General features: G+C 35.2%; 6 protein-coding genes across 6 annotated transcripts; 3 read left to right on the top strand and 3 right to left on the bottom strand.

The window, feature by feature from the left end:
• Positions 1-67: 67 nt before the first annotated feature.
• On the bottom strand, positions 68-3,240 carry LOC18026954 (switch-associated protein 70). The gene is made up of 10 exons (XM_006410123.2): positions 3,043-3,240; positions 2,822-2,926; positions 2,447-2,508; positions 2,270-2,353; positions 2,146-2,177; positions 1,963-2,044; positions 1,633-1,861; positions 1,183-1,410; positions 805-1,097; positions 68-720 (listed from the first exon to the last, which is right to left on the bottom strand). Exons 1-10 carry the CDS (start codon positions 3,064-3,066, stop codon positions 348-350), a joined length of 1,512 nt encoding a protein of 503 aa, XP_006410186.1. The 5' UTR covers positions 3,067-3,240; the 3' UTR covers positions 68-347.
• Positions 3,241-4,154: 914 nt separating this feature from the next.
• Positions 4,155-5,079, bottom strand: LOC18026955 (glycine-rich protein 3 short isoform). The gene is made up of 2 exons (XM_006410124.2): positions 4,925-5,079; positions 4,155-4,612 (listed from the first exon to the last, which is right to left on the bottom strand). The coding sequence occupies exons 1-2, from the start codon at positions 5,010-5,012 to the stop codon at positions 4,374-4,376; spliced, it is 327 nt and encodes a 108-aa protein (XP_006410187.1). The 5' UTR covers positions 5,013-5,079; the 3' UTR covers positions 4,155-4,373.
• Positions 5,080-7,198: 2,119 nt separating this feature from the next.
• On the top strand, positions 7,199-9,579 carry LOC18026956 (cytochrome b561 domain-containing protein At2g30890). Its single transcript, XM_006410125.2, has 4 exons — positions 7,199-7,480; positions 7,892-8,059; positions 8,637-8,785; positions 9,041-9,579. The coding sequence occupies exons 1-4, from the start codon at positions 7,295-7,297 to the stop codon at positions 9,366-9,368; spliced, it is 831 nt and encodes a 276-aa protein (XP_006410188.2). The 5' UTR covers positions 7,199-7,294; the 3' UTR covers positions 9,369-9,579.
• Positions 9,580-10,504: 925 nt separating this feature from the next.
• Positions 10,505-12,966, top strand: LOC18026957 (protein trichome birefringence-like 43). The gene is made up of 5 exons (XM_024148155.1): positions 10,505-10,862; positions 11,619-11,796; positions 11,909-12,084; positions 12,179-12,337; positions 12,568-12,966. The coding sequence occupies exons 1-5, from the start codon at positions 10,576-10,578 to the stop codon at positions 12,869-12,871; spliced, it is 1,104 nt and encodes a 367-aa protein (XP_024003923.1). The 5' UTR covers positions 10,505-10,575; the 3' UTR covers positions 12,872-12,966.
• A 330-nt stretch (positions 12,967-13,296) lies between these two features.
• On the top strand, positions 13,297-17,382 carry LOC18026958 (actin-related protein 2/3 complex subunit 1A). The gene is made up of 15 exons (XM_006410127.2): positions 13,297-13,586; positions 14,119-14,204; positions 14,393-14,469; positions 14,615-14,709; positions 14,837-14,906; positions 15,190-15,259; positions 15,484-15,557; positions 15,648-15,690; positions 15,799-15,880; positions 15,995-16,083; positions 16,184-16,269; positions 16,444-16,507; positions 16,701-16,807; positions 16,930-16,988; positions 17,069-17,382. Exons 1-15 carry the CDS (start codon positions 13,517-13,519, stop codon positions 17,134-17,136), a joined length of 1,140 nt encoding a protein of 379 aa, XP_006410190.2. The 5' UTR covers positions 13,297-13,516; the 3' UTR covers positions 17,137-17,382.
• Positions 17,383-17,566: 184 nt separating this feature from the next.
• Positions 17,567-20,267, bottom strand: LOC18026959 (ubiquinone biosynthesis O-methyltransferase, mitochondrial). Its single transcript, XM_006410128.2, has 9 exons — positions 19,904-20,267; positions 19,408-19,497; positions 19,237-19,315; positions 19,018-19,095; positions 18,725-18,773; positions 18,554-18,603; positions 18,323-18,472; positions 18,142-18,222; positions 17,567-17,932 (listed from the first exon to the last, which is right to left on the bottom strand). Exons 1-9 carry the CDS (start codon positions 20,152-20,154, stop codon positions 17,813-17,815), a joined length of 948 nt encoding a protein of 315 aa, XP_006410191.1. The 5' UTR covers positions 20,155-20,267; the 3' UTR covers positions 17,567-17,812.
• Positions 20,268-23,760: the final 3,493 nt, after the last annotated feature.

A 23,760-nucleotide genomic window follows, 5' to 3' on the forward strand; every position in this document is an offset into this window, starting at 1 on the left:
AATTGTTAAAAAAAAAATGTATATGTAAAGGGTTAGCTCAATAAAAATATTGCCTTTATATGCAAACTGGTTTTTAGATTAATACAGAAACATAACATCATCCCACAATTTAAAACTTTAAACACATCTCTTTGTTTATCATGTTGTAATAAAGGAGGAAAAAGAATCCTTCCCTAGTCAGACAGAAACTCAACAGTCAAGAGTTGCTGATACATATAGACAACTCTTGAGGCACGAGAAAACAAAAAAGGTAACTCTTTTCTTGTTTGTTAGAACAATCAACTCTCCAAACATTACGAAAATCTCAAGGATTATAAAAAAATGTACGAAGGTCTACCAATTAATCATCAAGGCTGATGATGAAAAGACTCAGGAGGCAGATCATTGCGTGGAACATTAGATTCAGGAGTCACTACAGTGATATCCAAGCTGTTACTTCTGTCCCGTTCACTCTCAGCAGATATTTCTCTTACATCAGAAACTCTTGCCTCTGTTGCCTGAATATCATTCCATTCGTTTTCACCAACCGGAGGCTGAGCGTTTACTACCTGATCTTCACTCATATGGACTATATTCTCTCCCGGAATAGAGGCTGTTCTTGAAATGCTTAAACATGCTTTATCCACATCTTTTTCTGTTTCCTTTGTCATTGGAAGAGATGTTTCGCCGTTAGTAGATTCGGTCTTCTCCTCAAACACTTGTTTCGTCTCTTCTTGCTGCCTGTGTTTATTAAAAGATACGAGAGATTTATGACACTTTTAAAATCATGAAGCTGCCCCGGGAGATAGATTCATATATGCTAACCTCTGAAGCTGACTTTGTAACATATTCACATATGCTAAAAGCTCTTGCTTCTCTGTCCAAGCAGTTGCCTCTCTCTGAGCAGCCTCCTTCGCTTTTGCTTCACCACTTGCTTCTGCAACCCTCGCTTTCTCTTCGGCTCTCACGACAGCTCCTTCAAGTATGACGGCACGCTCTCTGGCTTTTGCGAGCTCAGACCGCCACATGTGTGCCTCTTGGAGAGCGGAGTCTCGTTCCTTGACCAATTGATCTTTTTCCTTACTCAGAGTTGATGTCTTGTCTTCCAATTCTTTAAGCTACATAAGTGATACAAAGATCAACAAACAACAATACATACATAAAGATGCTTACATATATCTATATATGACACAGTCTCGTTACCTTCAGTTTTGCGGTTTCTTGCTGTCTCTCTGAGTCTTTAGATAAGCGCTCAAATTCTACACAAACGATTTTCCTTTGTTCATCCATTGTATGAGCTGCAGATGCTGCAGAGACAGCCGCTTCGGCCGTCTCAGATAGCTTATCTGCTAACTCTTTTATCGTTGAGTCACGAGAACGAAGTTCTCGCGACAAATTCTGTAGTTCTTCATCTTTGACACGCAGAGTTTCCTGCAAGATGTAAGTGGCTCGATAAAGCTAACCTGGACGGAAAATGAAATAAAGATAGACGATATGCTTTATGCTAAATCTTCAATGACACAAAATTTACTGTAAGATGTCTCTATATGCTGTACATCACTCAACAAGAACCTGCAGGATCTCACTAGCCAATGGATATCTACCGTGAATGTATCCTAAAGTCGAGGTGAAAGAGATGCAAAATTAGCCGACCTTCATTATCGTCAAATCATCTAGTGGTCCATCGACCGGTTTAATTGCTGTTATTTTTAAAGCATTCCTCAGAGAGACCTGCATTGCTGCTTGGATTTCTTTGGAACATTCCAATGCTGTTGAATTGGCAGCGGCAACAACGGTTGCAACTGTACCAAGTGTAGCAGAACCACTTCCGCTTAGAGAATCAACAGCCTCTTTATGTGCCTTTAGGACAAGCTGTGTCGCACTGGATATTCCAAAGCCCAACAAGATAGATGATTTAAGCTTGGAGGCATCTCTAAGAGATTGGCAATCAAATAAGAAAATACAGAGATAAAAAAAACTCACTGTAAAGTTGTGACCCAAGCTTTAGCTGCACCAGGAGTCTCTGCACACAAAAAGTAATCTTTCTTCTGTGGGGTTCCGATATCTAAATCTTGTTAAGGAAAACTCAACTATACATCTATTGTCTCCTTTTAGACAAAAGACAGGACTATAAATTTGCCAACACCATAATAGAAACAAGGATACAGATACAGCAACCATTATATTTTGGAAGCCCCCTGAAACACACAAGAAACAGATTCATTGCTACGAATATACACCTAATAAGGCTGATTATTCAGAAGAAAAAAGAATGTAGTAGCATCCATACTGGAAGTTAACAGGAGAGATAGTGATTGTGCTATTCTCGTCAAACAGAATTGTTCCCTTGATAGTTGGCTCATTTCGTCTCGTCCTGAGTCAAGGAAAATACGTCAGAACTTAATACAATACCCATGAAGTGATCGCCACACAAATGCAGCTACATAAGCAAATTGATATTACTCACTTGTACTCCATTTTCCCTGTTGTTGGATCAAGTATCACCCATCGTTCGTTCCATTTTCTCAGCTTTTCATACATAAATAGAAAGGTACAGTGTGAGCCTTTTAAATAATCCAAGACATTTCTTGCCAACACAGGACTACTCGGAACAGCTGATGCTTAAGCTATAGAACTCTATAATTAAGCTAAGTCCTCAAAATTAACCACAAGGATTCTAACTTCTTATTCTCATCCGGATCCTCCACGTCAAATAGTGAGAAATCAGAAAACTTTAGTTCGCCTAACTATAAAACCCAATCGATAAAGCAAGCGACTTTTGATCATTTCGCTTAATTTGAAGAAAGCCCGTAAAAAGATTTGAGAAATAAATTGAACTTACAGTTTCAGAGCGCTTAAAAAGCGGTCCCTGAAGCAAGTTCCGACCGGAGCCAGATGCCAATTGCCGCTTGATCTTTTCCAAGCTGTTTTCCGTAGCATCTACTCTCTGCTCGTTAGACAGTAGGATTGGTAAATCGGGTCAATATTTAGAGTTTGAATTAGAAGAACAGACAAAAGAATTAGACCAAATTGTAGCACAGATCGAGAGAGAAAAAACGAGACCGGAGAAGCGCCATTTGAAGCCATGTTAATTGTGATCGGCGAGATCGGAAAGCTCTTGGATTGATCGGGAGTAAACTAATTGTTGATCGATCAGTCGAGAGAGTTGGGTTTTAGAGGTTTTCTTTGAGGGTGTGAGGTGAAGAAGACGAGGTGGAAGAAGAAAAAGAAGAAAAAGAAGAAATCCCAGAAATTTAATTGCTGTTAGGTTTGGTTTCGCGGAATTGCAGTTGAATCTGTCTTCACTCTTCAACGCGATCAAATAAACTTAACCGGCCGGTACGTTAGTAGACCAATTTCACGTCAAATAACCGATTCTTGAAGTTCTCTCTTTCTTTCTTTTTTTTTTTTTTGGCATTTTCGGTTTCTTTTTCTGTTGTCCTATTCAGTTTTTTTTTCTATACTCGTTGATTTGGACAATTGAATTACCATAAACCTATCTCTGGATCAAAATATATCCACAGAGTTCTTGTTTCTTGACAACTAAAAGTGAAATTTGATATTATTAATGTCTATTTTCTAAATGCTAGATATGGTTTTGCAAAAATTAAAAATAAAGATCATAAGTAGTTTATGTATCATGGAATTAGTTTTAATTATGGAAATGAACATGCTTCACGACGGCAATTATAGCTCAGGAGTCTAAAATTTAAGGCTGGTTTGGGTTTGTTCTATTGTATGATTATGGCATATGCTATTTTACTTTAACAAAAGAAAATGTCATATGTTATTTTATCTTTACAATTTGTTTTATGTCTTTTGTGGAATGCGTTTTGATATCTTGATATCTTCACTCTCGTGTTGTTTACGTTTGTTTCAGACTTAGACCAGTGAGATTAAACTTGCATTTTTTTTTTTACAAAAACATCTTCTTAGTTAATATATAGCTTAACGCTTACTAGAAGTCCTTTAATGCATTCGTATTTTTAATTAATTTTGTACATGCTGGTGTATGCAAACCTCGATAAATAGAGCCGTTATTAGGTGTGTGATAATTTTTTTAAAAGAATAAGAAATTCCTTGGCGATGATTTACTTTTTCTCCAAGCCTATTAAAAAAAAAACAGCACGGATAATGAAGCAACACTTAGAAAAACCCCTAAAGAACAAAACGCATAAAATAGAAACGATTTTATTACGCAAACAACGAAGATTACAACAACACATTTTTTTTTAACATATAACAGAGACAACACATAATGAAACTTTATTCCCATAATTTTTCTTCTTACGTCATTAGAAACGCACTACGGTTTACTACTAGTACTCATACATACACACATAAGTGTATATATTGATTGCATCCATGCATGCTGGTGAAGGCATTATGTAGGTTTAGTGGCCAGGCTGAGTCTGGACAGCTTCTCCGGCATAAGAACAGCACCTTGCGCAGCCACGGTAACCTTTGTAGCAGCACCCGTGGCGGCAATAACCACCTCTTCCTCTACGGCCTCCGTTGTATCCACCGCCGCGTCCTCCGTTGTATCCGCCGCGTCCTCCTCCGTTGTAGCCTCCTTGGCCACCACCATAGTGATCAGGTTGCACTGTTTCCTCACCCTCCGACTTTACAGTGGCTGTCCAAAACAGCACATTATTTCATAAATATTGTTTAGCATGTTTGAAAGTATTAGGATCTCTAGTAAAAAAACAAAAAACACAACATTATATATTACGTTCTATATAAAACATCTATAAAGCATTAAGATGGTCCTGGTCCTGATTTTGTATAATAAGGATGAAATGCCATACTTAAGTCTGTTTTGACTTTAACTTCAGATAACTGACCGTCGTTGAATCCAACTTTCCGGACTTAGAACGGACGAATAATATATCGTCTATAAATTAAGAGTTAGATGAAAATGAGAAAATGATCAAATGTTACGTACCCGACTGGCTTTCAGATGCTGCGACCACTTCTGAGACAACGAGAAGAAGTGCAAAGAGACCCAAAAGAAACAAAGCCTTGGAAGCCATTTGATTCAACTGCTTATATTATTGTAACACTTTTTTTATGGATAGAACAAGTGATGAATAAAAATGTTACGCTGTATGCCCTCTATTTATAGCAAGCTACTGAGAATGATAGAATGCTTCTCCGTAGATCACTAACAACAAGGGAATATATTATTTGAGATAATTTATTACACTAAGGAAAAATATGGTTGGTTGTTGTATTCATCGTAAATACATTTGAATCTCTCCATAAATGGGCAACCCATACTAATCTTTTAGATTTTTCGTGTCAACGTACGTCTTAGTAGCATTCACACAAATGAAAGATATAAAATTCTATTATTGGATTACTATTATTACTAGTTGGTCAACTAACAATAGATCTTCTCTTTTCTTTAAGGTTGTTTACTTGATATCAATTTTTTTCTTATAGTTACGCCGTTACGGTATCTTATACACGGTGATAAAGAAAGAATACACTCAACGTGGTTTCAAATTATGCATTATTGTGTTTTAAAAAAAAAAAAAAATTGATCAATCACCATTTCGGTTCTTTATGGGTCCAATTCGATAAGAGTACTTCGTACAATACAAAAAGGATGATAAGCTATTAAACCGGTCATTTGGAGAATTCTAAATGTTTTAATTTATTGGTTTTGTTAATTTAATATACTCAACTATCAAAAATATTAGTATATCATTTTATATATAAGAAATATTAGTTTATTATTTAAAGAGACGTATCATCCATGAAGACTTAACATATATTTACATAAAATTAAATGAATAAAACAAGAAATGTAGAGGCGGAGTTGGGAGGCAGAGCTTTAAAGGAGGATGGGCTCAGGAACACTAATGGGCTTGGTTTGTAAATGGTTGAGGAACTTGCGTCAAGCTCATCATTTAGGAGAAACTGAGAAAGTGCTATTAACGACAAAAAAAAAGAGAGGAGAAAGTGCTATTTTTATTATTATTTTTTGACGTAAGATAGTGCTACTATTGGCAGAAAATGTCACATCATATAATCGAAAAGTAGTAGTGTTGATGTAAAGCATAGTAAAAACTAAAAACAGTTTTTTTCGTTTCCTATCAAATTTTTTTTTACCAAATAATCTGTACTGATAGAAGTAGGATCTCATAAAATGCTCTGAATGAATTAAACCTGACCGGTCTGCATTTTTTATCCACTACAATTTTCCAAATGATAGTACTGAAATATGGTTTTAATGTGAGTGACATGAACCGGTGAATTTGATATGGGGATGTTCGAGACACATATTATTATTGGGGCGAGAAAAGGATCGAAAGCATCAAAACAAGAGAGTAGTAGACATGTAAACCAAGACAGTCTACAATTTTTCGGTTTATAGAAGTGGGAAAGCTGCAAAACGTGAAGTGGTCCGTTTTTATTTATATACGTACGTATTTATTCCTTTTGTATTGGTTCTCTAATTTGTCTCTCACTTCTATGGCGTTTTCATAAGCCATGAACTCTTTAGAATTCATGTTTGAAAAGAGAAATAGTTATCCATGTGGTCATTATAAATCCTTCCATAGTGAAATCATGATGATGTTTGTTGACAGTAACATATTGTAGTGGTCTTTGAGTGCAACCTGCCATGACTCACTTTCCCTTACAAAAACTCTGACATTCTTCCACAAAACATAAAAATCCAATAAAATTCTACTTTTGGATGACTCTAGCTAAGCTAAGGAATTTCGAGTTTTATTTTTTTGTTTCAAAGAGAACAAAAAGTAATGCTACAGAAATAATAGTGAGACCCACTTGACTTTTTAAAACAACCGAAAAATTTCGATCCTTGGAATTTTTTTTTCAGTAGTAAAACATCATTCTCTTGTTAATATCTAGTTAATTTAGAATGCGTTGATATATCCATTCGCTGTATAACACTATATTCGAACTTGACTTTATTTATTCTAGAAGGCTAAAGCAATTCTCTTTAAATCATAAATCAAATCAGTAGATTTAACAACAATCGAGTAACTAGATTATTGCCCATACCTCCACTTGCTTTTTCTCCATTTACATTCAAAATTAAATAATTAAGCTATCGACCTCCATGCAAAAACCATTCTACATTACAAAGTCCCACACTTTAATTTTATCATATTTCTTTACACTCGAAAAGCAAATTCTTAAACTCCACTTTTCTTTTCTCTTCTTCTATAGCTAGGAATCTAGTGGATCAAGTTTCTCATCTTCATCCTTCTTTTCACACACACACACACACACATACCCATTTGTTTTATATATTTATCATAAAAAGAAAACTCATGAATTAATGATCTTCAATTTAAAACTATGCATTTGTTGTTTCCACTTCAAACCACATGAAATCATGAAAATTCATCATCACCTCCTCATCTCTCTCCTTTTTCTTCTTCTTCCCCTATGCTCCTCCCAAGAAAACACCAGAAGCTTGGCCATTGACGTCAATGGTTTACTCGAAAGTTCTCCAATCTCCGAGGTTAGTATGTTCCTCTTTCTTGCTTTCTCTCATCATAACTAAAGCTTATAATCTTGGTCATTGTTGTCATTGATTTAGCTTATTATTCTGTACATCGGAGTTCCAAGCATTTTAGGTATTGAAACTTATAGCCTATTGATTATTTTATCACCGCATGATTAGCATATAGAATATAGATCTAATGAAACCATGAAAATCCTTGAATTGTCTGAATACATAATTTTTACAAATGAATGTTAAATGATTTAAAACCGAAAAAGAATGATTAAAGGATTAAGCTATTTATATATCGTCACTAAATTTTGTTTGTTTGTTTATTCCATGTAAAAACTGCATAATTGTATGTTAATTGCTTTATCAAAAATTTTAATTTGTATGAGAATCTTTTTTCTAAATTTCTTGTTGAAACAGAAACTAAATCCAAAGGTTGTTTACGAAATTAAAGTGCATGGCTTTATGCTTTGGACATCGATGGGTGTTTTAATGCCAATTGGTATAATCTCCATCAGATTAATGTCTACCAAAGACCAACCTTTAATCACTCGTCGGCGACTCTTCTTTCTTCATGTCACTTCTCAGGCAGGTTTCACTCTTTTTTTTTTTTTGTTCTCTCGTTGTTTTTTTTATTAATATATATCAAACATTATTCATAATTCAACAAAGTAAATCATAAGAACGTTGAAACTACTATATGAGTTGAAAGTGAAATAAAGAGTGTCATTTGTCAAATGAATGTGGGTGGATAGAGAGAAAAGCAAAGATGTCTCTTTTCTCGTCTAAAGAATAAAGATTGCATCCAATTAACAACTTTTTCATGGGTTTTTAATTAGTAATTAGTAGGGTCTTTTGGGTTGTTCTAGATTGTTAATCACACTGATAATCATGGATACTTGATAGCCAAGCAAAAGTGTCAATATCTTTTTCTTTTTCAACCAGCCTAAATTTCTTAATCTTAAATTCGTTCTTTCACCTATCTTGATACTTAACTAAGAAAACTCACCTATATAGTCAAATAAAATAAGTAACAATAATATTAATAGACAAAAATAATATTTTCTTGTTTAACTATTGCTTATAAGTTCTAATCAACCAGAGGCTCAAGGTTTACCTGGAAGACTAAGCGAGCAATTAACAATATGATAAACTTATGAAACAGATGGTTGCACTGACACTTGTGACAATAGGGGCGATACTGTCAATCAAAAACTTCAACAATTCCTTTAATAATCATCACCAAAGGCTAGGAATTGGACTTTATGCTCTTGTATGGGTCCAAGCTCTTCTTGGCTTCCTCCGGCCTCCACGGTACTTCTATTTTTACTCTTGGACGAAATTAAGACAGCTTATTAAATAAAAAAGATCATTATTCTGTGTATTTCATTTAGAGTTTGCATAGAATATTAGGTCAATATAAGGATGCAAATATATTCATATCTTCATTACTTATTTTTGACCCGAGGATTAGTCAGACCCGAGGATTAGTCAGACCCGAGGATTAGTCAGTATGTGGATCTGAGTCATATTCTAATGCATCTTTAATTGTTTTACAATACATTGCAGGGGAGGAAAGACTAGAAGGAATTGGTTTGTAGGACATTGGATATTAGGAACATCAGTGGCTATACTTGGGATCATAAACATATACACAGGCTTATACGCTTACACTCAAAAGACATCAAAAAGTGTTAAGCTTTGGACCATACTCTTCACGGCACAACTGTCTTCTATTGTCTTGTTCTATCTTTTTCAAGACAAGTGGTCTTATATCCAAAGCCAAACTACTCTGAATAGAAACCAATCCGTTGATCATAACAGCAACATCTCAACCACAGAGACTAGCCACGGAGACCAGGTCGAAGATACTAAACCGGCCTTAGAGAAATGCTGAAAGCCATTGAGAGATTGTTTTTTGAAGGGAATTTGAATTGATATACGCGGTGGTAAAATATTTGACTTACTTTCGAGTATTTTTGTTATTTTCAAGTGAATCATGCTGATGATGATAGGGTGTGAAAAGGTGTAAACTAATCTAAACCAAAGAGATGTGTTTTTTTTTTTCAGTTAGTTTGACTGCATTTGTATCATGAAGGAGAAGCAATGGCCTTGAAAATTCTAAGAATCACTTTCTGATTCTCCTCTCTTCATGAGGTCTGAGAGGTTTGAGTTTGAGGGTATAGGGTTTTACCTTTTAAGTTTACCTCTGATTAACAGAATATTGATGTATATGACAAAAATAGTTGGTCAAAATGAATATTTAGCGATACATGATCCACCATGACACTAAGTGATTCTTAGACTAAGTTACTTACATATGACGGTAAGTGATTCATCCAAATTGTGAGTGATAGTATATCTACATCCGCCTCATGATAAGTATGTTGTAAGATTTTATTTTTGCTTCACCCAAAATGTTTTTTTTTGGGAAGTAGTTCAGGGTTTTGAACCTGATGTGAATCAAACATAGTATACTAGAGATTAGGAGTGGTTTTAATATGGTTTCTCACTCTTTTTTTTTTTGGATTTTTCTATTCTGTATTTGAAAAAAAAAAATCCAAAATAAAACCAAACTACAATTATGGATGGTTTGGTTTGATTTCGGTTATAAAAGTTATATATATATTTTTTTCACTCCCTCATAGTAATTTAAACGTTCTTAAATATGTATGAAAAAAAAAACTCAAAACAACAATTATAATGAAACATAAATAAGTAATAAATACATAGATTTAAACTTCCATATAGTTGAAAAAGAAAACTTCCATGTGTCATTAAAAAAAGATATAACTTCCATAAACATTAATACCTCTAAATCTCCTAGACTTAATCCAACACAAAACGGAAAGTAGTTTCCTTTCCTCAAGGAAGATTATAAAGTTCAATTAACATATCATTTACGGAAATAGATATAGAAAATATCTATAAATCAAGAACAAAATCCTAAAGTCCCCAGATACACTTATTCTGATATAATCACACATATAAACCGAATTTAGATGTATAAAAGAACCAACGCCACCAAGAAAAACAAAAATATCTATCACACAATTCTTCCTCCTCAACAACCCAAAACATTGACAACCTGTGTGAGTTTTGCAATGATGAGAGGTGCTGCTTCGACCGGACTATTAGCAGTCACGGTAATGATGCTAGTGGTATTGAACCAATTAGAGAGTGCTACTGCTAATGCTTCGTTATCATCACCATCAAACAAAATTTATTGTAATATTTATAGAGGAAGTTGGGTCTACGACAAATCTTACCCTCTCTATGATTCCAAGTCTTGCCCTTTCATCGAGAGACAGTTTAGCTGCAAGCTTAATGGTCGCCCCGACAGCGATTACCTCAACTATCGTTGGCAACCAACCGGTTGCAATATCCCAAGGTTATTCCTCCTTTTCTTTAGACATATATAACATGTATCGATACGTAGATCTAGTGACTTTTAAGACATATATAACGATTGCGGAACCATATTTTAGCATTTGTTTGGAAAACTTTTTTCCATTCTCAAAGTGCCTTTATTATTTCTTGAGGAGCTTCATCGTTTTTTATTTAAGATTTATTAAGCTCAAAACCGTAAGTATGTTGCATATATGAGTTCATGTGTTGGGAATTCATATAATGTTATCTATGATATATATTGTCACACACGCGTGTTTATAAGTGCAGAATTTTTATTGAAGACGAATCTATAATCAAGTTTGTAGATCAATATATAGTTAGTTTCATTGAAAACAGAATTTCATGCATCTGTTAATAATGTAAAATTTGTTAGTAGTGTACCTTTTCTCATTGAAAAAAATCATCATTACGCTATAGTCGATTTCATATTAATTAGTAGTTAGAATAAACCAATTTACCTAGGTTAAACATTACCATCGATATATAGCTGGCATTAAAACCGAATGTATCGAAAACTAAGCTATAGATATGGATACGCTTCATTTCAATTTTATAGGTTATTAACAACGATGAGCTTTTGGAATTAAGTAACCGAAGCTAGCTAGTACATAAATCCAAAACTATTAGAAAGATAAATGAATGAAAAGGGTTAATTAACCAACCAACCATATGGAGACAAAATAAATAGTGAATATATATATTTTTGTTGGTGATGAACGTGTATCGTGAGGTGCAGATTCAACGGCTTAGATTTTCTGGAAAGAATAATGAGAGGGAAGAGAATGATGTTCGTGGGAGATTCATTGAGTCTCAATCAATGGCAGTCTCTCACGTGTTTGCTCCACAACGCCGCACCAAACGCTAACTTCACCATGACTCGTACCCCTTCTGGCCTCTCCATCTTCTCTTTTCCCGTAACGTTCTAACTCCATTATAAAATTATCTTCTTCTTCCTTTTTTTTTCTCACGGTATTGAGCCGGTTTAATCTGGTTCGGTTTGTGTATAAACTGCATGCAAATGCGCAGGCTTACAATGCAACGATTATGTTCTCAAGAAACGCGTTTCTTGTGGATATAGTCGGAGCCCCACCAAAGCGAGTGATTAAACTCGACTCAATCTCGAGCGGTTCGCTATGGAAAACCGCAGACGTTTTGGTCTTCAACTCTTGGCATTGGTGGCTTCACACCGACCGAAAACAACCGTAAAATCTTTCATTTCTCATGACATTATGTATATTTTAACACTAGTCTAGAGTTGTAAGTATATAGCTAATGTAAACTATTTTGGGGATGCAGATGGGACGCAGTTGAGTATGGGAATATAACGGTTAGAGACATGGACCGGTTAGTGGCCTATGAGACAGCGATTAGGACTTGGGCTAAGTGGATAGATCAAAACATTGATCCTTCCAAAACTAAAGTCTTTTTCCAAGGTGTCTCTCCTGACCATACCCAGTAAGTTCCTTATTTATATAGCTCCCTTTTTAATTTGATAAAAATATACTATAAATCATCAACGATAAAAAATATTAAAAAGATTTTTGGGTATAAGATTAGAATTCTAGACTGACGTATGCAAATATGTGGTTAGAAATTATATTAACATGTTGATGTAGAATTTGAAAGACATAATCTGATGAAATAGTTTGAAGTTGGTTATATATTTACATTTGGTGATATTATAGCTCAAGCGAATGGTCTAAGCAAGGTGGTAAAGGCAGCTGCATTGGAGAAGCCAAGCCTGTTATGGGATCAATCTATTTGGCAGGGCCACACAGAGCAGAGATGGTTGTGGAGAAAGTGATCAAGACGATGAAGAATCCAGCTCGGTTAATGGACGTGACATTGATGTCTCAGCTAAGGAAAGATGGACATCCTTCGGTCTACGGATTTGGCGGTCACAAGAACCCCGATTGTAGCCACTGGTGTCTTGCTGGAGTTCCGGATAGCTGGAACCAGCTCTTGTACTCTGAGTTGTTTCATTCTTGATTGCTCATTGATATAGAGACTCTCGAACCTAGCTCAATTCATTATACATATATATTTGGTTGTTTTGATTCATGTATGTCTTAAAGTCATTTTGGTTTATGATATAGTTTTTGGTCTCGTTTATTGGATTTCTAGTTTTTTTCCCGACAATTTTAATTAAAAAAATAGAAATACTAATCTAGTGCGGATCAGATTGACATTATTTTTGTTTCTGAACATATAAATCACACTAATTATTGATTAATAAATTTGAAAATTTTGTAACCAAAATAAATATATTTTTCTTCATGCAGTGACAAAAATGCTCTACACACAACATTTCAACACTAAAAATAAAAGATTGTTAAGAATTTTTTTTTTAATTTGGGTATTTATTGTAGAAGGAAAATGGAATTGATTTGGTCATTTTCATTAAACTTGGCCATAGCGCAAAAGACAAACAACATTTCTCTTTCACTTCACGTCTGCGAAGTGTCATCGAGCTTTCGGATCTCATCGGAGTTTCAGCCATCCTTCGGCCAAAGTTCCGTTCGATCTGTTCGCATTTTAGCCGGACTCAGGAATCTGGAGATATCGATTTGATAGAAAAGACTGTCTTTTGATTTACCAATTTCTCTCCGCGAGAAAAGTGGAGACAAAGGACCCATGGCGGTGGTGGATGTTCACCGGTTCGCAGAGTCAATCACTTGCCATGCTTGGAGTCCTGATCACTCCAGTAAGCTTCTCACTTTCTGATTCGGAGATGCTCTTGTTTCGCTTTCTTTTATCAATTTTGAGTCTTTTTGGAAGAAGAGAAAGGAGTAAATAGGTAACAGAATCTGGAGACGCAGATTACAGAAAATATGAGAACTTTAGTTTTAGAATTATATTATGAGGATCTATAATTTTGCTGGTTAGAAGATAGATGAGGAAACTGTTTTGAGTTTTGACTTGCCAATTTAATTGCTCGTTATTCCATGGAATTTGAAAACTTTCTGGTATATTCTTGTTTTCCCCTTGTGTTTGTTTGTCTCTTGCTCAAAGAAAGAATAATTGAATTGGTTTATGCCTCGTTATAGAAAAAAAAAAAGGTAAATCCTTTCATATATATATATATTCTTTCTAGTTTAGGTTGAAGATTCCAGAGAGATGCTATGTTGGGTTTAGGAACAGTTGGTATCAAAGTATTGTACATTAGTTGATGTCTTGTTACAACATCCTTATGTAACCATTTATGTGCTGTGACATATGTTTCCTTTTCCTTGTAGTGGTTGCACTTTGTCCCAACAATAATGAAGTTCATATCTATAAATCATCCCAAGACCAGTGGGAGAGGTTACATGTCCTCGAAAAGGTACAGCTTTCTGTCTGGATCTGAAACTAATGAGCGTGCACTCTTTTCCTTTCTCTTCTTGGGAATTCTACACTTTATGTAGTTATATTTATTTTCATTTTAATGATCATTTGTCACTGAAAAGTGTTCAATAGACAGCTTGAATCTCCCTTACGGCAAGTTCATGATTTTTGATTTAATCGTTGCAGCATGACCAAATTGTTTCTGGAATAGATTGGAGCTCAACGTCCAACAAAATCGTCACTGTTTCCCATGACAGGAACTCGTACGTTGCAACCTTTAATGTGCTTAGAGGAAATAGTCCATTTCAGCAACCTTGTACTTCGTTTAATGCTATGAGAAATTGCAAACCTTTTATTCTTAGTTCACTGATCTTATAGTTCGTTAAACTGAATTTGGGTTTCCTAAAGGTACGTGTGGAGCCTGGAAGGAGGTGAATGGGTACCAACTCTGGTTATTCTTAGACTAAATCGTGCTGCACTTTGTGTCCAATGGAGTCCAAAAGGTAAACGTACCAGATTCAAAAATTTACGTCTTATTTAGCTTCATTGTATAGGTAATATGCAGTGTACTCTTCCTATAATTTCTGGAGCTCCTAATCTATTTCCCATCTTTTTGTTCAATTCCCTTAGAGAATAAGTTTGCCGTTGGAAGCGGTGCTAAAACTGTTTGTATATGCTATTATGAGCAAGAGAACAACTGGTAATCTCTTCTTCTGCTCTTATATTCTTTGGAATGTTGCCTGTCTTCTATGCTTCGAATGGTTTTGATGGTCTATTAAATGGTATTCTGCTATCTACACTCTTTTTAGTCGATACTGTGTTATTTACTGGCATGTTTTTATCTCATCTTGACATGCATAACTGTGTATTGCATAGAGGTTTGAAATCTGAAATGTGTGCAATTCTCGCAAAATATATTATGACGTTCATGTAAAGTTTCGGTATTTTGGTTGGGTAACACTCTTTTGCTTTACTGTTGTCAGGTGGGTCAGTAAACTCATCCGGAAACGGCATGAATCTTCAGTCACAAGTGTCGCTTGGCATCCTAATAATGTGCGTGCAATCAACACAACCTCGTTTTACTTCAGTAGCTAAAATATTAATCAGGCTTTCGATAGATGCTTTCTCTACCGAAACTATTTTATAAGTTGGCCACTGTAAAGAATAAAGAGTACAAGATCCCTAAATAGAATCTTAAATTCTACAAAATAGCTTATATCTAAGTCATTATTGGTATACTTTTCCGATGTGCTCTCTGATTCCCTGGTTTGCATTAGATTCTTCTGGCAACAACATCTACAGATGGAAAATGTCGGGTATTTTCAACATTCATTAAAGGAGTTGACACAAAGTAAGCTCATTACTTGAACATCTACTTAAAAAATCTATTGGCAAACGTGGGCTAGTTTCTTATTTGTCTTCACTGAATATGCTGATGCAGGGATTCAAAAGCAGGCTCATCAGCGGAATCTAAATTTGGGGAGGTTTGATTTTTTTTTGGCAGGCTTTCCTTGGTTTTAGTAATATAATAATGCTCCACCCCCTTGTCTAATTTTAGGGAGCTTTTTTCTACTGTGTCTTTGTTGAAACAGCAAATCCTTCAGCTCGATCTTTCATATTCTTGGGCTTTTGGTGTGAAATGGTCTCCAAGTGGAAACACCTTAGCTTATGTAGGTCAGAATATCCTTAACACTTGGAATGTTTGTCCATACAATGGAACTTCAATTTGGTTACATAATCTTTTACTACCCTCTGTCTCACTTTCTTTGTATATGTGATCTTGTATAGGTCATAGCTCCATGATTTACTTTGTTGATGACGTTGGTCCTTCTCCATTAGCCCAAAGCGTTGCATTTCGAGATTTGCCTCTTCGTGATGTGGGTCAGCATCCACCCTTCTTTTACATTTGAGAACCTGGTCTTCTCTGCGTCTTATGTCTTCTTAAATTGATATATTATCGAGAACGATCTGTTTCAGGTCCTCTTTATTTCTGAGAAAATGGTGATAGGCGTTGGTTATGACAGCAACCCGATGGTATTCGCTGCAGATGATACTGGAATATGGTGCGTAGCTATGAGAAATATCTGTTTGATTTTCTCCTCTTCCTAGCTGTTTGCGTAAAATTACCTCTTTTCCAGCCTCTTATTATGTTTTGATCACAGGCCAGTGAATTACTTCTGAATATGATCTGCACACCAATAATTTCTTTGTTTACAAGCTTTGGTTTTGGTCTGTAGGAGCTTTACCAGATACATCGGAGAGAAGAAAGCGGCATCTTCAGGTTCCAGTTATAGTTCCCAGGTACATACCAAACTTATTTCTTTTATTTGTTGCAATATGTCTGGTTTTAGCCTTAGCTTATTCCTAAGTTGTTCCTCAAACATAATTGTCTCTCGGGTAAGTGCAGTTGCTTCTTTTTCGGATTCACTAGTTTCCACTGGCAATATCTGTTCTCTTTTGTCTAACCCGTCTGTTCATTATGTTATGTTTTCAGTTTTCCGAAGCATTTGGGAAGTTCTACGGCCAATCAAAGGCTGCAACGGCCAATGATGCTTCTGAATCCTCTAAATCACGTGGAGGCGTTCATGATAACTGCATAAAGTAAAATATGTCTTAAGCTAATTTTGCTTTTACAAAATCACGAGCAAGACAGTATCTCTTTAACTCTTTTTTACTCCATTGTCTGTTAGAGCCTGACCCGTAAATTCACCTGAAACTTGCAGTTCCATTGTACCTCTGAGCAAAGCGGGGAGTCCTAAAGTAATGCGATTCAGCACTTCAGGTCAGTCACTAAATTAAAATCATATATTCCTTCATGGAATCAGCTGATCATTTGCTCGTATATCGGTTTGTTATTTATAGGATTGGATGGCAAAATAGCCATATGGGATCTAGAGAACATGCAAGAAGAACTTGGCCATCAGTTTTAATAAACACAAAAATAAAACAAGTCTGGATCACAACTATGGTTTACTTAATTTGTATATCAGATTTTTTTACCCTTTCCAATTTCGTAATTGTTTCACTCTGTAAACTACAACAAATAAAGGCCTAAATTTTTTGGTTTGTGTTACGGTCAGGGAAGGGCAGGTATTAATAAGTTCCGAGTTCTGTCGTTTGCCTCTGGATCTTTGTAATATCTTGAATGCTTTATGATTGATTCATTATAGTTATAGCATCTTGTAATACCTTTTTTGTGAAGTATATTACATTTCATGTTTAGCTATACGTCGAATCAAGACCATCTCGAGCTTAAATCAAACAATACCAAACCAAAAACATTAAATTTCTTCAAATTTCCTTCAAAACCTTTGGAAGAAAATATAGGAGCTTTTAGTCCTCTGAACAATGCCATATTATCCACAAAAATGAATGAAATATATTGACAATTGTTCTTGTCTCAGATGATATAAGTGGTAGCCCAGACCAAAATCTGCTGATGCGTAACAGGCAAAACTAACATGGGATGTTTCCTGCAAACTTTCTCATTTATTGCAATTTAACTAGTCCTTGTCCTAGGCAACTCCAGAATACCGTATAACTATAAGCTTTTAAGAACAAAAAAGATAAGCTTTTTATGCCGAGAAACACAACTTGAATGATCAATTATATGTCTCCATGATCACTCCTTCTCGTCCCATAGGCAATGAAGTTGACGCTTATGTCGTTTGACAATAACCATCTTCCTGTTATCGGGTTGTACACGAATCCAGCCATCTCTTTCACCTGCAAATCCATAGTTTCTTGGTTATCATATCTACCACAATGTAGATAGGCCATAGATAAAAACAGAAGAAGAATCCCTTCTTCTCGTGATTTTACCACTTGCACAAATCAAAGACATACATGAGTATTTTTTTTCTTGTTTCTGTCGGCTTTATATTAGTTATTGAGATTGACATGGGCGTAACTAAATGAGAAGGAAATTGGCTTACATCGACTGAAGCACGTTGTAATATCATAGTAAGTTCTTCAGGAGTTAGAAAACTTGACCACTGGTGTGTGCCTTTAGGAAGCTGCAGGTGATTATTATACAAAGACCAAATGTGAAACAAACATCACACGCAAGGTAATAATGTTCACTGAGGATAAATAAGATGTGAAACTGAAGATTACCCAATGTAGAATGTACTCTGCTGCAACAATGGCTGATGCATATGCTCGCATAGAGCGGTTAATTGTAGAAAGTATTGTGGCTCCGTTGGGGATGGTTAATGCTGACAACGACTTGCAGAATTCTGCAGGGTTTGCTACATGCTCGATGACCTTCATTATAGAAATCAGAAAATTGCCATGATAATGATATTAGAAGCGAGAAATGCAACGTCGATGGACTGGAAAAAGTACCTCTAAGGCAAGAACAGCATCAAAAGTCCTCCCTTCATCCACTAGCTTTTCTGCGTTAGAAAAAAAAAATTATTTAGTACTTAAGCATAGAAAAGAGATATAAGAGAATCAGCTTCTGCAGAAGATTCATGTAACTTTAATTGATCATCATCTAAGATTAGTTAAAAATACCTGCTGTAGTACAATGGTATTCAATCGTTGAAGTCACTGGATCCATATCCTGCAGAGACAATTAATTGACATACAACAAAGATTAAAAGTCAAGATAGAATGCAATAATGTGAAAACGTGTTCAATATTCTTCAACCATTCTGAATGCAAGGACTGAAGTGTAGAGATCAAATAAATAGGTTTCAAGAAAACTAATTCATCATATGGAGGACACAAATTAAATGAACATAACATGACAATACATCCAGTGCACAAGTTATACGTATAATCAACGACATAGTAAGAGACCTTACAGCGTGAAGGCGAGCAATCTTGACATTCTTGTCAACAGCATCGATTCCTGTAACAGTTGCTCCCATCCGTGCTAAAGGCTTGAAACAAAAAAACAACAAAAGGCCATTGGTGATCAAATCTTCTTATATCCAACACAAACGCTCAACTTAGACTTGTACTATAAAAGGAAGAATAGAAACATTACATTCCCCAACAAAGGTTAAGGTATGCAGGAATACCTCAGATAGTAGTCCGCCGCCGCAACCTACATCAATAAGTCTCAGTCCTTCAAAAGGCCTAGCAGAACTCGGATCCTTACTGAGAACGAACAAGAAGGTTAATCCAACATCTCCAACATAGCAGGAAGCCAGGAATAGAAAGGAAAAGAAAATTCTCTAAGAGTAATGCACCTGAAATGCCTGCATAAGGTCGAGCGGATAAAAGCCAACCGAGTTGGATTCATTAGATGCAACGGTTTAAAGGGCCCTTCAGAATGCCACCTTCACATAAGAACACAGAGAAAAGAAATCACATGAATCCCTCAAAACTCAAGAAGTGATTATTTGTTTTTTAAGAATCCATCAACACATTATTGAGGCCACCAAGTAAATGATCACATCTTCCAAGTCTTTACATAACTACTTACACAATAAAACTCAATAGCATAAAGAACTCCTTATTAATCATAGATACATAACTCAATTGTCCACAAAAACCACATTTTTAATCATGGATACATAAGCCAAATAGTATTTATGACAAATTTTACTTCTTTTGTAGATGTTTTAAGCATCCAAACTTATGATCGTTTCCTCGAAATGTATTTTCTTGTCCCTCGAATTAAAAGACAATCATTTCACTATAGAAATGTAACTATTATCTGAACTTTAATCAAGCGAGACGAACCAGGTATCAGCAATGGCAGAGAATTTGGCAAGTTCATGTTCCTTGAGTGACGATGTCGTCGACGGTGTGCTTCGGCTTTTATCGGAAGCTCCGTCTTCGGGCGTTTGGATCTTGTGATGCGAAGAGGAAAATGATGCCGACGAATCATCGGTTTCTGAGGTTGAGAATAATCGCCGGTGAAGAAAACACGACGGAGGTATGATTGAGGGAGATAATCGACGAGCAGAGAGAATCCTTTGCAGATGATTCATTTGCCTCTTGCAAAAGATCAACGATGGCGAGACAGATAGCACGCGAGTAGGAGTTTGATAAACGGTGGTTAACGATAACTGAGGTCGGGTTTTGCCGGCGACGGGGAAAACGAGCGATAGTGAAGAATAGAAGAGAAGAGTAGGGGCAAGCTGGTACTTTCAATGTATTAACGGGCTAACTATATATGGGCTCTATTTTTGGTCAAAACTATATATGGGCTTATACCACTGAAAGGCCTATAATGGTTTTGAGATATACGATAATTAGAAAATAAAAACCTAGAATTATAAGATTAATCGCTTACAGAAAATATAACATTCTGTTTTTTTTCGGACGTTGAATTTAATTTCAAGGTTTAAAGTTTAGAGTAGCTTAGAGTAAAATTTTCAAAGTTTTTTTTTTTAAGGTTAATCTCAAAGTAGTACTTTTTAACGTATACTAGAAAAACAATAGACTATTTTGTATATATAAGTTAGATTATTTTTATAAGTGTACCTCTTTTAAGCATATCAAAAGAAAAAAATTTCTACTTTATAAACCGAAAAGTCGATGTGGAGAAATAAATATTACGAGCACACAAAATTCAATAGAGTAGTTGGATTTGGATATGTTGGAATCAGTTATTTTCATCTATAGTGTAGTTTTCAAACAAAGGTCCCACGATCAAATGAGAAATCTCATTCCGTAAACTTTATAGTATTATCATATTGGAATTGATCATATTCGTATATGCTTTTCATAAATGTGCACTTCACAGATTCACATCGGCATTCAACACATAATACACATTTTTTATAAGAAAAAATTAATATAGTACCAAAAAAAACTAATAACAAGTATCTTAAAAGTATATATGATACATTCACAACATCAAAACAAATTGAACAGTGGTTTATTTTTTACTTATGTTTTCCTTTTATTTTATTTATGTTTTACTTACATTTTGTTTAATTATAATTTATATTATTTTTATATTTAATTTTTATTGTGCTTACACAGCCTAGAGTTGTTGCTGTGTAAGTCATTCCACCTTTTAAGCATACATATATTTCAATTTTTGTTTTGGTTAATTATTTGCCTTTTCCTTTTATAACTGCAGTAAACTATCAAAGTTGATAGGAAGTTGATAGGAGCTATACCTTATGACCTAGCCAAACCAATCTTCATCATACCAGGCAGAGCCGCCCCAATGGGTTTGGCTGCCTAAAGCAAAAAAAATATATTTTAACTCATTATTAAAAAAAATACAAAATATGTTTCCTTCTAGATTCGAGTTTGGGTGCTTATTATGTAGAAGTCAACGTTTTGTCATTACCCTACAATGCACATTCAGAAATTGACGCCTCAAACTATTATATATTTTTTACCGCCCTGAAACAAGGGTTTTACCTGCCTTAACTCAGGGCCGGCCCTGATACCAGGACTCCCCATAATTATGAACTCGGCAGGGGAAGAAGAAAAGAGAATGGAATCGTGGAGCAAAGACTTTCCTTCTCCCAGTGAAGTCGACTGGCAACTGGAAATCTCATCCATGCGATTCATTGACCAACAAATCCCTACTAATCCTCCGTATTTACATGGTAAGTCTTCCCAAATACACCTCAGCACATACTAGGTCTTCCACCACTGCTCTAAGCCATATCCAGTACACATAAATGGTGCAAGCGTATCCTCTGTCTGCAGCACGCCTAATCATCTGTACACCTTCGACATCGTGAAAAAAGAAGTATGCTTGCCCTTCATGAAAAGAACACCTGGATTACCGGCGTCATAAAATCTCCTCAGGAAGATTGGGTAGTGTGGAGCTGCCGCATGTTCTACCACCGTAAGGGCTGGGTCAACCGAATGATAAAAACCCTGACTCTAGCGAGGTCGTTGAAACATCGACACACCACGCGAAGACGGATGATTTCCCTTACAGATGGGTTCAAAGATGCCAGGATCCTTTCCAGCCATTCATTAGGGAGTGAAAGATCCATCCATTCATTAGGGAGTGAAAGAAGATGGCAAAACGCACCATCAACACCTTTGTTTCTTCTTCGATCCATTCTTTTGTTTCAAAGGAAAACGATTGAGAATGAACAGAAAGAGGAAAACTTTTGATCATATCCTTAAAGGCTCTTTATAAATGTACACTTCACAAATTCACATCGGCATTCGACACATAATACACATTTTTTTATAAGAAAAAACTAATATAGTAACAAAAAAACTAATTAATAACAAGTATCTTAAAAGTATAATGATACATTCACAATATCAAAACAAATTGTACAGTGTTTTATTTTTTTACTTATGTTTTCCTTTTTTTTTATATTTTGTTAATTATAATTTATATTGTCTTTATATTTAATTTTTGTTTTGCTTACACAGCCTAGAATTGTTGCTGTGTAAGTCATTGCATAAACAAATTTTAATTTTGTTTTGGTTAATTGTTTGCCTTTTTCTTTTATAACTGCAGTAAACTGCCAAAAATGAAGTTGACAGGAACTATATATTCTGATTTGGCCAAACTGATTGGTCTAGTTGAATTGTAAGTTCCTTTTATCTTAGAAATTTGAATCTGGATATATATAGATATTCCTGTTATTGATGTTGCAACTTTTGTTGAATGCAGATGGCTTGACGGGAATTCATTTATGGGTCCAATACTGGATTTCTCTCGGTCCCTGAACCTGGAAATAATATAAAAACATATTTTTGTATTGGTTTATTTAAAAGAAATGATGGACTAAATGTTTTCTATGGTAGACACTTTGAGAACAACCGACTAGCCGGAAAGATCCTTCTTCGTTAGCCGAGTTCTCGTATCTGAAGGAATTGTAAGCTATTTGAAAATAACTTTTTTTTCTTGATATATTAACTTATATGGCGGGAAATGGTTGTGTAATACACAAATATTACAGAGTCGAGAACAAAGGCATTTGTAGCAAAGTAACAACCTTAACTGATTATTTGATATGGCGTCTCCACAAAATCTTTGAATTTGTGTAAAACGAAATATAATTATAAACTCAACCGTGTAACCTAGATGTGGTAAAAATCTGATACTCATAAAATTTGTGGATTTATTTTTAGTAATGATATTCAAATTGACTTTTCATATCGAGAAATCATTTGGGGCTGATTGGTTGGCCGTTAAACCTGTGGTGTTAGGTAATAGGATATGACTCTTAAACAAATTTAAATCCTTAAATGTCTGGGTAAAAGTTATCTTTGGAGTAAAAGAAAAGTTTTTCCACTCGTACATTTAAGTTTTAGTGGGATCATTATACACTTTAGTGGAATTGAGAATATAATTATTTTTACACCATTGTCTTTTTGATTGGTTAGTTTTCAACAACCTTAGAGTAATTATTTTTACTCCAATTTCTTTTCTGGTAAACATAACAACCAGTCAGATCAATATATTATTTGGCTTTACAACAAAAAACGTAAAAATGAAACAGTTTCAACAATTTAAATACTAAAAAGAGTGGATACTTTTGCCCTACTAGTTTGATTTACTAGTATCAAATATCTTTAATTGCACCACGCTAATTACAACTAATGGTGTATCAACCGTGTTTGTGCACTGTTACAGACTTACAGTAGTGACCATACCG

Source organism: Eutrema salsugineum, unplaced genomic scaffold (genome assembly GCF_000478725.1).
Source record: "Eutrema salsugineum unplaced genomic scaffold, Eutsalg1_0 scaffold_10, whole genome shotgun sequence".
NCBI lineage: Eukaryota > Viridiplantae > Streptophyta > Magnoliopsida > Brassicales > Brassicaceae > Eutrema > Eutrema salsugineum.